The following is an 18,917-nucleotide window of genomic DNA, read 5'->3' on the forward strand; positions in this document are numbered from 1 at the left end:
ATCTATTTTATATTTATGTTGTATATATATGTACTTGATATATACTCCTTTAGAATATAAGCCCTTGTGAGTAGGCATTCTTTCATTTTTTATACTTTCATCCCAAGTGCTTAGCACAATGGCTGGCACACTGTTGGTGCTTACTGGATGCTTGCTGACTGACTGAATGAGAAGTTAGGTCACTTGTTTCAGATCACATAAATCAGCACTCATCCAAGAAAGAACTTAAGCCCAGATTTTTCTCCCAGGTCTTTATTTACATCATCTTCTCTTTCAGATAGTTAGGAATACTAAAACAGAGAATAAGCTGAAACTTGTAAAAATGCTAACAAAAACCAAAAGGATTTTTTAAAGCTATGCTAGGAGTAGGAAGAACAAAAAAATCAGTCTTCTACTTAAGAGTGTGTGGTACAACATGAACTACAAAGAAAACTATTCAAATATTTGCTTCATTCTGTTTTCTATCAAAGAAAACAATCTTCAGATTGGAAAAGAATTGAATAAATGGTGAATAAATGATGAAGAGGAGTTGAAGTTCAAAATAAGTAAAGAGATGATGACAGCTCCCTAATGCCCTAAATAAATTCATCTGTGGCAATGTACTATCTGATTCAGCTTTCTGTTTGAAACTTTCCTACAGATAACGGCTGAGAGCATAATTAGTTTACATTAGGACTTGGCAGGCAACTGCTAATTTCCAATCAAAAGCAAGTGAGCAAACTAGTATAACACTATGAGGAAAAGACTGGAAGACTAACACAAATAAAAACTTACTCTGGAGTACCAAAACATCATAATTACTGCACTTCAAAATTAAGGTTGGTCATAAGAGAACTACTAACAAAAAAAGAGAGGCTATTATAGTTATGGTGAAGTAACAATAAAATTATCAAGGTGTTACTTTAGGGAAAGCATATAATATTAGAGTCTTATGTTACAAGATATTAAATAATATGTGTCAAGGCCTAAAGTTCTTGTGCTTCCTTGAATTAAAGACCTCTTTGGCCTTTCTTGAATGAAAGACTTAATCAGTTTCTACACAATTCAGTTAACTTTCTCTCATACTAGATGCTATTGGACAAATGAGGATTTGCTCTGTTTATGGTAACCAAATGAAAAATGGGAACATTTTCAGTTAAAAGTAGTAGTTTAATACTGGAAGATATTTTCTTGAAGGGTATATGACATGAATATTATTTTTCTACTTGAAAATTTGAAAAAACCTTAAACTGTGTATCCTAGGTTTTACTTTGCCAAGGAATTTTGTCTTTTGTGTCACAACCACTGATCTAGAAGTTGAAAGTTGTTTGGATGAATAGAAGGGTATTGTGATCAGGAGAAGGACCTCTTCCCCTTATGAATTTCTTTTTAATAAGAATTGTATATATAGTCATCAAATTGGCTCTGACAGATTCTAAAATGTAGAGTTATAGATTGTTCTCTTACACACTTTATATAACTAGACAAAAGGAGAAATAAAAGGCCCCAAATCTCAAGCTAAATGATGGCGGGGGGGGGAGAAGAGAAGGGAATGTATAATGCTATTAAAACTCAAACTACACTAGTAATAAATACTACTTGATATTAGTTTTAAAAAAAGTTGATGAATAGAACAAATTAGGAAAACAAGACCCAGAATTAAACATAGTAGCACAGTAATCAATAACCCTAAGAACACTAAATTAGTGAGATAAAGACCTTCTATGTGACAAAAAAAAATGCTAGGAAAATTGGTAACAAACCTGGAAAAAACTTTAGACCAACAACTCTCATCATAAGCTTCAATAAGTTCCAACAGATTTGTTGTTGCAGAGTTGTTTTTTAGTTATATTTAACTTTTCATGACCCCAGGTAGAGTTTTCTTGGCAGAGATCCTGAAGTGGTATGCCACTGCCTTTTCCAGCTCATTTTACAGATGAAGAAACCAAGGCAAAAAGAGTTAAGTGATTTGCCTAGTATCTGACACTAATAAGTATCTGAGGCCAGATCTGAATTGAGGAAATTAAGTCTTCCTGACTATAGGCCTGGTACTCTATCTACTGCACCACATAGCATCCATCCAATGGATAGAGATCTAAAATTAAAAAAAGGTCATATCACAGACAAATTACAGGAGATGAGAAGGTGTTGTAGGTAAATATAAGGCAGAGCATATAAGATAAGGTAGATATGAATATGTGAGTAGCAAAAGGCAGAGAGCTGGCTGGCTGATGTGGACATTCTTAGAAGGAATGCAGCAGCAAGTCTAAAGAGGGTGTTGGTTGGAACTGCCAGAACTGGAGATTTAAGCTTGTGGGCTGTGATCCTGCCATCTCTTGGAAACCAGTTACTTTGAATCAACTAGGTGCCTTGACTGAGGGAGATCAAGACCTTGTATCTGGGTGGATTTGGATTTATTGGCTGTTCAAGAGGTTGTTCCTGTGTCATCAAGGATACATCTAGACCATTATCTCCAGTGGAGTGAGAAAACCAACCACCCTGATTCAGCCAGCCTCCTGATAGTTGGCTGGGTCTTATTCGGTAGTCAGTTAAACCTCTCCCACTCACCTTCCCTTGTTTCATTAAATAGTGTTTATTGTTTTGTATTTCCATGTGTGCTTCCTTCTCTAACACCAACTAAAGAACACATAAGTTTTAACTGAAACCCAGTCTGGTCTAAGGAGGCAGTTGGGGAGGGAGTTAACTGTCATTCCCTATCTTATTACCACTCACTCCTGGCTGTGTCTTGTATTTGGATTAGTGGGTGTGTTTCCTCTATTTACCTGTTTGTTAGGTAGTTAACTTATTTAACAAAACATTCCCTCCATCACCCCAACCCCTATTAGGCCCAGTATTTATTTAGTTACCTATTTCAAAGGAGTTACTTTTTACAGCTATGGAGAGGAGGAGAAACAGAGAAGATAAAATGTACAATTTTGATTAAATAAAATTGAAAAGTTCCAGTGTTAAACACAGTGCCTGGCACACAGCAGATTCCCAATTAATAATGCTTATTAACTTTTTTGTATTTTTATTATTTTATTTATTTCAAAAATTATTTTAAATTATATAAAAATTAATTTCTGACATTTGTTTTTTTTTTATTCTTGAGTTCCAAATTCTCTCCCTCTCTCTCCTCCCTCTTCATTAAAAAGGTAAGCAATTTGATGAAGGTTATAGATGTGGAGTCTTGTAAAATAGATTTCCATATTAGTCATGTTGTGAAAGAAAACACAGACCGCTCCCCCCCAAAAAAAGGAAAAAAATAAAGAACTTAAAAAATAGTATGCTTCAACCTGCATTCAGACTTTATCAGTTCTTTCTCTAGAAGTGGACAGAATTTTTCAACCTAAGTCCTTTGGAATTGTTTTGGTTGTTTGTATTGATGTAAATAGCTATCATTCATAGCTGATTATTGTATAATATTGCTGTTACTATATACAGTGTTCTGATTCTATTCACTTTACTTTGCATCAGTTTATATATGTCTTCCCAGGTTTTTCTTGAAACCATCTACTTCATCATTACAATCATATACCACAACTTCTTTAGCACTGTTCAACTGATAGGCATTCCTGCAATTTCTAATTTTTGCCACCATAAAAGGAACTTACATACATATATATGTCCTTTTATTTTTTTCAAATTTCGTTAGGATATAAAGCTAGTAGCGGTATTTCTGGGTCAAGAATATGCAGTTTTTTAACTTAAATTTTTTTAATTACATTTAAAAATATTTTTTGACAATTGTTTTCTAACATTTCGTGATTCGGATCAGTTCCTTACCCCTCCCTTCCCTGAGATGGTAAAATAGTCTGAAACAGTGCTTTCATGCAAAACACATTTTCATATTACCCATGCAATGATAGGAGGCACATATCACACATGTATTAAAAAAAAATTCATGAAGGAAATAAAGTAAGAGATGGCACATTTTGATGTACATTCAGATTTTGACAGTTCCTTCTTTAGCTATGGAGAGAATTTTTTATCCTGAGTGCTTTGGAGTTATCTTGGAACCTTGTTTTGCTGATAACACGTTAGTCCTTTAAAGCATAACAAATTTCTGATAAAGGTTTGATATCCTGGACATAAGAGGAAATTGATAATGAATGTATAAAGATAGCCATTTCAAAACAGATAAATGATCAAAGAAACGAACCCAGAATTTTCAAAAGAAGGCAAGTAATTAGCAATCATCTGAAGAAATGCTCCAGATCACTAATTAAAGAAATGCAAATGAAAATAATGCTAAGGATTCTCCTTTACATTTATTAGATTGGCAAGTATGACAAAAGAGGAAAATGCCAATTATAAGAGTGCCTGTGGGAGGACAGGCTCATTGATGCACTGTTGGCAGAGCTATGAACTGGTCCAAACTATTCTGTAAAGTAATTTGGGACTACTGGTTGGATTTTTTCTTTCTTTCTTTTTTTTTTTTTTTTTGGATTTTTTCTTTAAAAAACAAAACAAAATGCTTAAAATTGTCACCAACCTGTGAATGCACTTTGACCAATACTATTACTAAGCATAAACCTCAGAAGGGAAAAGAGCCACAGACTCAAAAATATTTATAGCAGTACTTTGTATTTCCAGATTTCCCATGAACTGGGGAACAGCTCAAAAAATTATAGCATCTCTTGGAATATGTTGTACTGTAAGAAATGATGAAGGGATGGATTCAGAGAAACCTGGAAAGATTAATACAAACTGATGCAGCGTGAAGTGAACAAAACCTAGAGAAAAATTTATACAATGACCACAGTAATGTAAAGGAAAGCAACCCTGGAAAAACACAGTAACTAAACATTACTTCAGAAGACTGATGATTTTGATACTTCTCTTTGCACTAAGATGAAGGACTAGAGGTACAGAAGGAGGCATATTTTCAGACAATAGCACCAAAATGTTGGTTTCAATTGACTATACTCAATGACAAATGACATATATTACAACTTTAGGGACTTCTTCTGGTCTACCATGTTAAATGTAATATATCCTGTATGAACTGTTCATAAGTTTAGTTTCATATACAATCTCTCTTTTTTTTGTATATTGAATGTTTGTCAATATTTAAATTAACAAAATAAAAAATATTTTAACAAGATTACATTGGTGCTGAAACTGATTCTAACATTAACAAAGCCTAAAGAGGTAGTGCTGTAGACATAATAGACCTAGATTTCAGCAAAGCATTTGACCAAGTTATTAATGTCTGTGAAGACACGTAGGCTAGGACCTAGCCGCTAGATGATAGGTTCAATTAAATGGACTCAGAATCAGTTCTTTTACAGATAGATAACCACTTGAAAGGATAGAATGGAACAACTTAGGCATCTGTCCTTTGCCCTCTACTGCTATTTTTAAAAAATATACTGCTTGAATGGCAAAATGATCAAATGTGTAGATAACATGAAGCTAGGAGGATTAGCCAACATGGCACACAAAATTAGGGTCTAAAATATTTTGACAGGCTAGAAAGAGGTGCCAAATTAATTAAAATGAAATTTAATAGGGATACACATAAGATGTTTTAGTTGAGCTAAATTTTCTTTTCACAAATAAATGATGACAGAGGCATGACTAGACAACAGTCCATGTGAAAAAGATATGGAAGTTTTAATGGAAAGGAAGCTCAATAAGTGTCAGCAGTATGACACTAAAGCCAAAAAGCTAAATCTGAACTTGGGTTTAATTTAAAAAACAAAACAAAAAAAAAGGCAGAGAGTCAATAATGAGAGAGGCATCAGTTCTGCTAGGTTCTACCTTAGTTGGGACACATTTAGACATCTTTGTGCGGTTCTGGATGCCACAAAGTACAATGAATCATGGTAAAATAAGCTCTAGAGTGGTTAACCAAGATGATGAAGAGCCTGGACACCAAGCCTCAGACACTTACTAATTGTATAATCCTGTGCAAATCACTTAATCCCATTTACCTAACCCTTACCACTTTTATGCCTTGGAACCAATACTTAGTATTCTAAGACAAAAGGTAACAGTTTAAAAAAAATCATCATTATTCTAAGAAAAGATCCATAGTCTTGACTAGACTGCCAACAGGATCCATGACACACAAAGAAAGTAAAGGTTCTGAGGAGCAGGGGGAGGATGGAAAGTCTGTTGAGATGGTATAGAAAAATCACTTCCTACTGATCTGCCCAGCCTCACAGCTCTTCTCAAGAGTTCTAAGGAACCCACCAAGTTGCCTTCATCATTCAAAACTAAATACAAAGGGAACTGAAAACTACTGAAATTAATTTAAAGTAACAGTTCCTCCCATAACTTACAAACTGTTTACTATACTGATTTATTCTATAGAACAAGGCATACCTGTAATAACTAGTGCCATGTGAGATAAAAGTTCAAAATGTTAGACTATACTGTACAAGGAACTGTCTAGCTAAGTTTAGACAAACTCATTACCAAAGCATTGATGATCTAGTAATTATTTCTTTCCAACTACAGCATCAGAAGTAAAAGGAAGAGTCCTACTGATAAAACCAAAGATTTTTGAAGTAATGAATTAAGGGCTATAATAATAGCTTAAGTGATAAAAAGAGCTTTAAGGTTTACCAAGCACTTTACATATTATCTCATTTGATTCTCACAAATTATTAAGGTAGGTAGGCTATAATTACCTGTGTAAACTAAGGCTTCAAAAGGGGAAGAGACATACCCAGAATCTTAAAATGTTAAACTAAAATATGATCTTCACATTTCCATTATGCTTGGAATAGGAAAATATAATGTGCTTATAAATATTAGTGGAATGAGCATTTTCCCCAACTTATTTAATGTACGATAATTTGGGTTCAACCCAATAAATCAGGCCAGTATCTGTGATAAATCTACTAGCCCTATAGGTCTTTGGTTAGAGGTCAAAGCAAAGAGAAAACATCATAACTGGACCTTCCTAAGAAGATATAATAGTAAGTCTTAATAAACTCATGTATTTATTTAGGATATTTTTTGCTGTTGTTGTATTATATATTTTTTTTATTTTGTTAAATATTTCCCAATTACATTTTAATCTGGTTTGGGCAAAGCAACAATTTCGACACTTTTGGCTTTAAGTCATTTTTGTTATTTCTAGGATTAGAAGGATAGAAAAATCTGAAAATAAAACAAAAGAATCTGAAAAATCTACTTTGTTACAGGTCAACAATCAAGCACAATTTAGTCTATATAGGATATTTTAAAAAGTGCCAATGTAAGTTTTTTTTCCATGTTACTACCACCATACTTTGGTCAACTACTGGAATTCTTCTCTAGTGTACCTCCACACAGTAATCTAGACATGGAATTGGTACACTTCTTATTCCCCACTATCAAGTCTGGCCAACAGGTCTAGATCTTCATCACTTCTGCTACCATCACTCAGTAGAGGCTCTTCTCTTCTGAGGTTCATCCTCCCCATTCCATGACCTACACTTTAATACACCTCCACTACCCACAAGGATGGTAATTTCTTAGATCTCAAAAGCTAGATCAGATTTAACTATAGTACCTCCATGATTTTCTACTCTAAAATTATCCTGAAATTTCCAGAATACGGCTATCTCTTTCTATTTGCCTAGTCACTGAATCTCGAAGTTGGAAGGGACTCCACCTAGTCCAGGGGTTGGCAATGTATGGCAAGCCATATCTGGCTCTTTTGAGGGCCAGATATGGCTCTTTCTGAATGAGCCATAAAGTCAATTTTTTTTTCAGGCGCTGTTACAGGAGCGCGCACTGTGAGCATTGTACAGCTCTCATGAAATTACATCTTAAAAAATGTGGCATTTATGGCTCTCAGGGCCAAAAAGGTTGCTGACCCCTGACTTAGTCTATCCCATACCCCCATACCCTCAGTTTTGGCTTCAATTTACTCTCTTTACAACCTTTGAACTTAATCAGCTTAACTAGAAACATATACATTGTTCTCCACCCTTGACTTACTTGCCCTTTACTCTCCTAGTCCTCAAGCCTGGATCATCCCATCTGCCTTCTCACAAGCTGATATCTACCAATGGAGAGAGTCACACATCACTTTGCCACCTACTTTCACTACTAATTATTCTCACTGCTCTGCATAGCCTAGGTTGATTTAACTCCATTCTCAAGGCTGATCTTAAACAGTCTCTTTTCACCTAACACACCCAATGCCACTCCACACACCACTTTTTCCCAATAAATGTCTTTCTTTGATACTTTTCTGGAAAAAATATAAGCCATCAAAAATAATATACCCCTGAATATCCTCTAATCATATTCAATCTTCCCATTCACTTGATCCTTCTTTGCCTACTGCAAACATTCTCTGGTCCATTTCTTTAAAAGGCTTTACGAGGATTATGCATCTCAAGCTATTTTTTTCTCTTCCCTTTCACTGCCAACCTCTTCAAAAGAAACATCTCCACTCTCTGTTCTTACTTCTTCATCATGCACCACTTAACTCCTTGCAATATGACTTCAGACCTTACTTTCACTAAGAATCCAACTGCTAAGCCCAGTGCTTTTTCTTTAGTTTCTCTCTCTGACCTCTCTGCTCCTTCAGACCCTGAAGACTCAGTTCTTCTCTGGTTTCAGTGACACTACTCTTTCCTCAACCTTTTTCTGTTTCACTGACTCCTCGTTTTCTAAACTTTGTTGGGTTATCATCTATTTCCTATCCCCTGGAAAGCTAAGTGATACAGTGGACGTGCTGAGCCTCAAGTTCGAATCCAGTCCCAGATATTTTGTAGGCAAGTCACTTAACTGTATCTACCTCAACTATAAAATGGAAAAATTAACCATACCTTGGTTGTGATAAGGATCAAATGAGATAATATTTGCCAAGTATTTGGCACAGTGCCTGACACATAATAAATGCTTGTTTCCTTTGATCCTTCCCTTAGCTTGGGTTTTTTCCCCCATGGCTATTGTGCTCTCTTTTCTTCTTTCTCTACATACTTTTCTGAAATCTGCTTTTATGGGCTCAAAGTATATTTTCAACACAGATGATTCATTATCTATATATCCAGATCTCCAGTCCTAATCTGTCTTCTTGAACTCCAGTCCTGCCCAATGTATGCCTCAATGTGTCTCCTGCCCTCAAGTGCCAAACTCAATTATGTCCAAAATATAACTTACCTTCACCTTTAACTTCCTGTCCTCTTTCAAACTTCTCTATTTCCACAAAGCAAAAATACCACCACCTTCTTGGCCTCCCAAATTCATCTGTGACATTTTTCCCTTTCTCTCAGACATCATTTCCAATCAGTTGGCTTGCCTTTTGGCTTTTACACTAAAACTTGTTCCAGTCTTCCACTTCTCTCCATTCATGTAACCACCATATTGAAATGTTTAGGTGTTCATCATTTCTCCCCTGGAGAATGTCATAATAGTCTTCAAACTGGTCCCCTTGCTTCTAGTTTCTTCCCTGATCACTCCATTTTTCATATACAGCCAAAATAATCTTAAGGCAAAGGTCTGATCCATGTCACGTACTTGCTTAAAAAAACCTCCACACTGATATGGGGATAAAATACAAATTCCTTCTTTGGCCACTGAAGTCTTCATCCAATCAGGGTTCTGACCACCTTTCCAACCTTATCTCATATTAAACCACTCAGTTAAACCACTGTATTAGTTATTCTTGGAACTAGGCATTCCATCTCCACCACTCAGAATTAGGCAATTTCTCTTTTGTGAAGCCTTCCTGGAGTCACAGCTCTTTTCTCCCCTGTCATGCCTTTCACTCTTTCTCAATTCGTCATTCATTATACTGTTTGCACACTTTTTTGTTTGCAATATTGTAGAATAAATTTGCTTAAGAGTAGAATGTAAACCCTTTGAGGGTAGGAACTATTTTGTTCCTAACTTTTTCCCAGCAAAGTGGCTTCCCTTACTGCTATCGAGGTTTACTTAGCAGCTTAATGTTTCATTAAAGTGAACAATTAGCCTCTAGAAAAAGAAATTTAGATTTGTTAATTTTTAATTCCTTTATAAGCTCATTTTGGTAATGCCCATTCCATAGTGAGAAAACAGGTATCAGAAAAATTTCCAACTTTATCTAAACATAAAAATTGTCTTTATTTTTTGCCTTATGTTGTTTGATATTTTTTCTAATGTGTTTAGTTAAAGTTGAAGGACTCTGCTTTTACAAACTTATGACTGGAAAGGAAGCCTGAAAGCAGCATGCATTCCAGTCACACTTGGATTCTATTAACAAGTGCTTTGATTCAGTTTGCTTTTCTGTCATTTGGCCTTGCAAATAAAGCAAAAAATAAAAATAATAAACCAAAATGAATGAAGAAAAGCAAAACAGAAAAGTATGCCCATTTTCAGTTGTGGGCCAAGAAACTAAATGATGTTATTTTCTCCTTCAATATGTTCTAAATATAATTCTGAGCAGAATTTGAAGAAAAGGCCAAAAAAAGGTAGGGGGCAAAGACAAAACATCCACAGGAGCTAAATCATTTTAAAGTTTGGCATTAAAAGAGCATAAAGCTTTGACATTTGTAAGAATTTACAAATTTCTTTTAAAATTATTAATTTTAAAAGTAATTAAAATCTTGATTTAATTTCTTCAAATCCCAGATTTGCTTCTTCCTTTCCCCTATTCTGCTGCAGTGAATAAAACTTAAGTGGAAGTTGTTGACACTCTGAAAACGGGAAACGCAGAGATGAAGGAGGGAAGAAGGGATTCTTACCATTAACCAATACCTATTGTAGTTAATAGGAAGAAAAAAAAATTCTACTTCCGAAAACGTTGGATTTTATGGCAGAGATAACCACCATATGGTCCTAAGGGAAGAATGCTTTACTGAAGCAAGAAGGGAGTGGGAGAATTCAGGCGAATGTCAACGTGTCTTCCGCGTGGTCTACGTCCTGCAACTTTCAGTCCAGCCTGAACATCCAGGCACGCATGCATGTATATATGTGCTGGCCAGAAAAGCGACGAGCATGTTATGAAACAAAGGGAAAAGGCACCGACATCACCGGTTCCAGCCTGGTTCCCACTGGGGCAAAGAGGAGGGGGCGGATGGTTTAGCCCGGGTCACGCCCACTTGGCTTCCCCCCCAGCCCGATGACGCGGTGACAGGCCCTGTGTCGCCCGCCGGGGGGGTGGGGGGCGGCGGCTGCATTTTAGGGGCGGCCCCTCTTCTCCCCAGAATGTAGTCTGCTGACCCATTAGTGAAGGTGGTCGTCCCAGAAGTGCGGGGGGGTGGGGGTGGGGTCATCCGCCTGCGGGCGGCAGGAGGCGGCAGGGTGGTCAGCGGCCGCTTACCTGGTACTCGATCTCCAGCGTGGCCTTGACGGGCATGGGCTGATAGAAGCACTCCTTCAGGCCAGCGGGAAGGGTGATGGTGAAGTCGCTGTCCAGCGAAGGCGAGAAGCCCGACACAGCTAGCGGCGGCAGTGCCACCGCGGCCCAGATTAGAGATAAGGGTATCCAGACCCTAGGCTCGTCCATCTCGACCGGAATGGTCAGTAACTGGACAGACTCGGGACCTTCGGGCTACTTGCGGCGGTGTCCGTCTTCTGTTCACTGCAGGCTCCCGATGTCCGTCCAGAGGTCGCCTCCTGCCCCCGCTTCGAAGACCCCACCGGCCCCGCTCCAGGTTTCAGCCCTAGACCTAGCAGTTCCTCTCACCGAAGGCCGCGCCCCGTCCGCACTTGGGTGGGGAATAGAAGGCGGAGCCACCGCCCCTTACTACTGGGAGCCCAATATCTTTTCGCCGCCGCCTCCGCAGTCGCCTCCAGCCAAAGCCAACTGGTGAGTAAGAAAGAACACCGACTTTCTCTAAGTTACGCCCCTTTGAAAGAGACCTTTTAAGAAAATTCTCCCTTCCGCAGCCATCCTCTTAGGAGAATTGTGGGAAATGTAGTTTCTGGGGTCGCTGAAGGGCGCAACTTGGTCGCGCTCCATGGACTACAATTACCCGAAAGGCCGCGGGCGCTTAGGGGCATCCCGGACGTCTCTTGCGCTTGCGCGGGAATAGGAGAGTCGGGAAGGGGGTGTTTTTAACGGCTCTCGCGGCTGTTACAAACCAGAGACTTGGAGGCGTGCTCTTATGCAGTATCTTGAACCTTTTCTCCTCGGGGGCCTGATAGAGAGACCCTAGGCCGCAGCTCCTGTGGACCTGAGGAGAGACGGAGGTGTTGGCAGAGACAGGGTTTGGTTCTGTCACCAAATACTGCTCCTGTGGTGGGATTTGTTCTGGTCCAGGAGAGACTGAAGTCTGGAGGCGGGCCGGAGGAGCGCGGTGTTGTCCGGCTCCCTACTGCTGCACTCTTGTCAACTAGAGGGAAACCATGAACTCCAGTTGCCATCGGTTTGTCACCACCCTAGGGTGGTCGGATCCTGATAGGATTGGCGGGGTTGGCTCCCTTTCCCCGCGAAAAGGGAGAAACCAGATTCTCTCCCTTTTCTCGTCAAGACCGATCTTTGGGCCTGGTTCAGATCTTAATTGGAGATTGAAGGAAAATTTCCCATCTCCTTCTTCCCCAACTCTCAGCAGCTTCCATCCGAGAGCTGCTTTAAGGTGTGTGTCTGATTCTGCCCCGGGGAAAAAAGCTAAAGCACTTAATCAGAAAGAGCAGAGCGTAAAGAATATTACCTGGAAGAGAGAAAAAAAACAAAAACAAAAAACTTAGTTGTCACTGTCAACCGATTGTATCACGTTCTGCCAGGTTTGGGTTGAGATAGAGATGAATGTTCTCGAGGATGTGAAGGGTCAGGAAGGACTTCTCAGCCACTGGTGGGTGTGGGAGACAACGTCATCTTGAATAAATTCATTGTTCGTGGGCTTTGAAAATGACGTGGGAGAGTGAGAGGAAAATACTGATTCTTTAGGAATTAACTTATTTATATTTATATTAAAAGCTGCTATAGGAGTAGAACTTTTAATAATTATCCGAAGAGAAAAAGTAACCTACTCACCAAGAATTTATGGGTGCATCTAAGTACATAAACACTTACATGCCCACACTATATATGTAGACATATGCCAGTAGGTTTCAGATTTATTATTTGATAGTTCAGGAGAAGCAGAGAGTTTTATAGTGAATATATGCATGTTTTCAAATGTAGTAAGATAGCTACCAAATTTTGTTAGTGTTCAAATCCAATAGCCTTTCTCATCTTAAACTTTTTCCAACCCTTCCCAGTATTTCCCCTTTTTTCCCCCCCACAAGGAACTAGAAACCATGTTAAAGGTAAGACAGGGATGGACAAGGGAACTTTGGGCAACTGCTCTGGAAAAGTTCAGTCATTAAAGCCAAAAGCAAATTTGGGGAATCAAGAGTCTAATCAGTTCATATATTAGAAAGAATAATGCCAGCCCTTATTCATTGCCAGATTTTCTTATTTGATTGAAGTTACTTTGAAAATTATTAATGAAAGTGATTTAGGGTCAGTTACTAATCTAGGATTGTAAACTGTTGGGCTCCCCACTTCTATTCAATAGCTATACTGTCTCCATGTGTTTTTTTTTTTGGTGGGGAATTGGGGAAAGGGATGTTAGTTTCTGGATGTAACTTTTTGAGAGTTTACAGATTGGAGAGATGTTTAATGATGTGCTGAATTTATGGGTCCTAAGTGAACAATTTCAAGATTAGGAAGGGATGTGTGTTAGAAGGAAAAGTCAATCTTAAATTAATACAACTTTTTTTTTTTTTATCATTCAGATATTATGTTGTAGGAAATGGGATTTTATGGGAGATGAATTTAGGGCAAGTGCTCTTAAAGGTATAATAAGATTAACTTTTTCTAATTCACATAGAACTTCTGAAAATAAAAACAGTATTGACCTGAACAGTTTGGGGGAGAGGTTGGCAGTAAGGATTATTCATGAGACTTTATTTTGTAGCTCTTTATCATGACATTTTATTACACATAAACACCCTCAGTCCTTTTTCTATATAAATGAGTAATAAAGATCAAGTTTTCTGTATGGGGAGTGTTTTGGACTAGTTTTGAAAAAAAAATTCAGGAAGCTTCTGCTGAAATGGGTATTTATGTAATACAAATATACAATAACCCAGACTGTTAAAGGCAAATAAGAACTTAGATTAGATAGTAAATTAGTTTTCCAATGACTATGTCTTTCAGATTTTTCATTGACTTTTGCTTTTAAGTAATATAGAAAGCCCACTAATTTTTACATTATGAAAGATTATGAAGTAGCTGAAATTAAAAATAGATTAGATTAGTTTGAATTTAATTGATATTACATATTAAAAGAACAGCTAATGTTGAACAATAGGATTTTTCATTTATATAGTATCATATGTAATTTAGAGGATAATAGGCTTAGAAGTTGAAGGGATTTTAGAGGTAATCTAGTCTAACCCTTTCATTTTACAGACGAGGAACTGCTGTACAGAGAGGTTAAATGACTTATCAAGAAAGCTAACAGAAGAATGTGGCTTTTTTTCCCCCTCCAGCCAAGTGGACCCAGCTTCACTGGAATACTATAAAAAAGAAAATGAAGAAGAAAATCTGTTAGCAAATGTTACTTCATTAAGAAATGAATTGAACAGAACAGAATGGAGTTTGCAGAATTTAGGAGAAGAGCTTTCTATGTGAGTGATAATTTCAAGAATTATGTGTTATGCCTAAATTTATTGTCCAGGAAAATTAAACCCTTTTGAGTGCATTTTTTCTTCCCAGTTTAGGAAAAAATAGAAATATTTGAAAATCATTCATATTAAGAGAAAATTATACCATAGAATCAAATAATGTTAGATCCAGAAATTCCTTAGAGATCGTATTTTTCCTTATAGATGAGAAAACTTAAGATTTGGGCATGTGGAGTCCTCATCATATCTCCCTTGAACTATTCTGATAGCCTTTTAATTGCTCTCTCAGCCTCCATATTTTCCTCTCTTCTATCTATCCTTCATATAGTTGCTTAATAATCTTCCTAAGAAGAGTATGACCATGAAATTCTTCTACTTAAAAACAAACAAAACAATCCATTTAGACAACTTTCTTTGTATAATGTAAACTTTGTAACCTGGCATTTAAAGCCATTTACAATCTGGCTCTGGTCTTGTTTTCCAAACTATTTTCACATTTCTCTTAAAATATTCTATCATGAATAATATGGAAGTAGGTTTTGAACAATGATACATGTATAACCCAATGGAATTACTTGTCAGCTCAGGGAAGGGGGGAGGGAAAAATTGTGAATCATGTAACCATGGAAAAATATTCTAAATAAAGAAATTTTATGTTTCATCCAAACTAGGCTGTGAGGTGTTCCCTGAACAAATCAGTCTCTTTTCTATGTTCATGCCCAAACTATTTTCTCAGTTTTGCCTTTTGGAATCCCTATCACATTAGGCTTTTCTTTGTAGCTTTCCCTGGATCTCTGAAGCTCCAAGGTTTGTCCCTTTAAACTTGCTTCATCAATCCCCAAACATCCCCTGTTGCCTTTTCCTTTCTACATACTTTGACAGAATCTGTGCTTAAATAAATATTAAAATTTTTTAAAATTGTGATCTAAAGTTTTAAAGCAGGTGTTTATTTTAATACTCCAGGAGGCAAATCTCAGCTGTTCTGTAACAGGGAGGTTGAGTGACTTACCTGTGGACACATAAAGAAGTAAGCTTTTGGACACTAGTGTTGCCTTCTAGCTGTTATGCAATGCTATCTCTATTTCAGCAGACTTATTACTGATATTTGGATCCTAAGCAATATGAATATACTTTCTAAAAAATACTCAGAGTTTAGAATTTCAAAACAAATTTTAATTTTTAAAGAGGTCTAATATAAACAGGAGAATCAATAACTTCATTATGTGAATCCAACATTTCCTTTTGTTTTGCATTTATGTTTCTGTAAACTTGAGAGCTTTTTTCATATTTTTACTCAAGGATTAGATGAATATTTTTTCTTTTTCTTCTTACTACTAGTCCAGCTGACAATTCTGAGAGTAGCATCCATCTAACAAGGTTCGAAAGACTCTCAGTGGATGATCTTGTTCAACCTCTCTACTCTGGACCTGGACCTCATAAAACTGTTGGTAAAATAACTTACAGCAATAGTGATCTCCAAAGAAAATCAAGAGACAAGGTTATTATTATTTTTAGCATTTTTGAATAAAACATTTCTTCTTAGAATGTGTTATGTTTTTATAAAGAGACTGTGTCATTATCTACTATAGTACAGGTTTGGGTACATAGATACTCCAATGCTTGTTCTTATTTTCTTATCAAAAAGCATCTGTTTTAGGGTAGTTAGTAATAGTTTCTAACTTTTGTACATTGTTAATGGACTTCTCTTGTATATGCATAGTTTTATTTGCAGAACTAAATTTTAGCTTCAGTAGGGCATGAACCTTGTCAGCTCTTTCTTTGTTTTCCAACCCCATCCCTCTTTCCCCCCTTCATTATCTAGACCTGATTCTAGGTGCTTAGGTTTTGATTTTTTATTTTGGTGGCAGTTATCAGGCGTAATCCTTCTTACTAGAAAACCCTATTATTACTTCATTTACTATCCTTAGTAATCCTTAGCTTCAGAAATTATTGGGCCCTAAGGGCTAAGGGCTTACTTTTTCTTCATAATTTTTTCAATTCTGGGAACAATAGTGGACAATTTTTGTTTTTTAAGGAATCTACATGACTATATAGTATCATGATCAGATTTAAAGAAGATGGAAGTAACTTTGTTCATTTTAATTCCTACTTATGCTATGAAGGATCATAAGACTTAAGACTAGAAATCACATTAGAGATGAAACCTAGTTTAATGCTCTCAATTTACATATAAGAAAACTAAGGCACCAGAAGTCAAGCAATTTAGCTAAGGTTGCACACAGGTAGTGAGTAGCACCAATAGCCATATCTAGTACCCTTTTCTACTATCCTGTGTGATTCAGGAGAGACTATTAAATGCTCTCCTAGTTTAAATACCTTTTCTAGCTCATATTTATTTATTAATGTAATTTGAAAATGCTAAATCTACCTACAACCGACTTCATCTTCTGACCTAGTTGTAAATGAATGATTAATACTCATTAACAAAACTGTTGTTAATATTTATTTCTCATTTAAAATGTATAATACCTTTGATTTTTAAAAGTAAGATGATTCAAAATACATGACTCTCTTTCTTGCTTTATTAAAGTCTTATGTTGCATCTTCTGCCACTAACCCAAGTGTGGATCAGGAAAATAGAGGCCTTCGGGAGAAACTGAATAAACTTCGGCAGCATAATGCTTCTTTGATCTCTCAGAATCATGCCTTAATGAACAAAATAGAATCTCTTAATTTTGAGCTGACACAATCAAGAACAAAAGTATGTATCTTAAAATGGGAGTGCTTATGATTAGGGCAAAAGGTAACTAATCCTTTTTACATTTACTGATTAAAGGAAAATATTATTCCTGTGTTTAGCTTAGTGTTGCTTGCTTCTTGATCAATTTTATTTATAGCAATTATACCAATTAGACCACTTTAGAGTAGTACAACTATTGGCATCATATACTCTTGGGAAATGGAAAGTTGATTCCCTTCCTCTATGTTCTCTCCCCACATAATTGGAGATCTTTGAAGTCTTAAGATAACTGGTAAGTAAATATGACCTTCAAGTCAAGGAGGGGGGGCAGGGTTGTTCAAAGACTTAAGTCATTGAAGAAAAGGAGTTGGTGGTTACCCTAAAACTTAGTGAATTTATAAGTTTTATAATCCATCATTTTACAGATGAGGAAACCAAGGCTTAGAGAATCTAAATATGTTTTTGTGTTTCAGATCTGTGTTCTTGAAGCTACTCAGTCACAGAATTTTAGCATCCCAATTTTGGAAGAACAAATTATAAATTTGGAAGCAGAAGTTTCAGCCCAAGATCAAGTTTTGAGGTAGAAAATAAACATTCTATATTTTTATCTTTCTTAAATATATGGGCATGTTCAATCTTGTTTTTTCTAGTTTATTCTTTTTTTTTTTAACATTTATTAATAATCATTTTTAACATGGTTACATGATTCATGCTCCTACTTTCCCCTTCACCCCCCGCACTCCCCCCTCCCATGGCCGACGCACATTTCCATTGGTTTTGTCATGTGTCCTTGATCAAGACCTATTTCCAAATTGTTGGTGGTTGCATTGGTGTGGTAATTTCGAGTCCCCATCTCCAATCATGTCCACCCCGATCCGTGCGTTCAAGCAGTTGCTTTTCTTATATGTTTCCTCTCCTGCGGTCCTTCCTCTGAATGTGGGTAGCATCTTTACCATAAATCCCTCAGAATTGTCTTGGGTCATTGTATTGCTGCTGGTACAGAGGTCCATTACATTCGATTTTACCACAGTATATCAGTCTCTGTGTACAAAGTTCTTCTGGCTCTGCTCCTTTCGCTCTGCATCAGTTCCTGGAGGTCTCTCCAGTTCGCCTGGAACTCCTCCAGTTTATTATTCCTTTTAGCACAATAGTATTCCATCACCCACATATACCACAGTTTGTTCAGACATTCCCCAATTGAAGGACATACCCTCCTTTTCCAGTTTGTTGCCACCACAAAAAGCGCAGCTATAAATATTTTCGTACAAGTCTGTTTATCTATGATCTCTTTGGGGTACAAACCCAACAATGGTATGGCTGGATCAAAGGGCAGGCATTCTTTTATAGCCCCTTGAGCATGATTCCAAATTGCCAGCCAGAATGGCTGGATCAGTTCACAACTCCACCAGCAATGCATTAATGTCCCAATTTTGCCACATCCCCTCCAACATTCATTACTCTCCCCTTCTTTCATTTTAGCCACTCTGCTAGGTGTGAGGTGATACCTCAGAGTTGTTTTGATTTGCATTTCTCTAATTATTAGAGATTTGGAACACTTTCTCATGTGCTTATTGATACTTTTGATTTCTTTACCTGAAAATTGCCTATTCATGTCTCTTGCCCATTTATCAATTGGGGAATGGCTTGATGTTTTATACAATTGCTTTAACTCCTTGTATATTTGAGT

General features: G+C 37.0%; 1 protein-coding gene across 1 annotated transcript in view; it reads left to right on the forward strand.

Annotated features, from left to right (window-relative positions):
- Positions 1–11,245: 11,245 nt before the first annotated feature.
- Positions 11,246–18,917, forward strand: part of CCDC18 (coiled-coil domain containing 18) — a 127,618-nt gene continuing 119,946 nt past the window's right edge. The window contains exons 1-5 of the mRNA XM_044675488.1: positions 11,246–11,722; positions 14,395–14,532; positions 15,868–16,027; positions 17,081–17,251; positions 17,704–17,810. Coding sequence (XP_044531423.1) covers positions 11,310–11,722; positions 14,395–14,532; positions 15,868–16,027; positions 17,081–17,251; positions 17,704–17,810 — 989 coding nt within the window. The 5' untranslated portion in view covers positions 11,246–11,309. The remainder of the gene's footprint in view (positions 11,723–14,394; positions 14,533–15,867; positions 16,028–17,080; positions 17,252–17,703; positions 17,811–18,917) is intronic.

This window comes from Gracilinanus agilis, chromosome 4 (assembly GCF_016433145.1).
Source record: "Gracilinanus agilis isolate LMUSP501 chromosome 4, AgileGrace, whole genome shotgun sequence".
Taxonomy (NCBI): Eukaryota; Metazoa; Chordata; class Mammalia; order Didelphimorphia; family Didelphidae; genus Gracilinanus; species Gracilinanus agilis.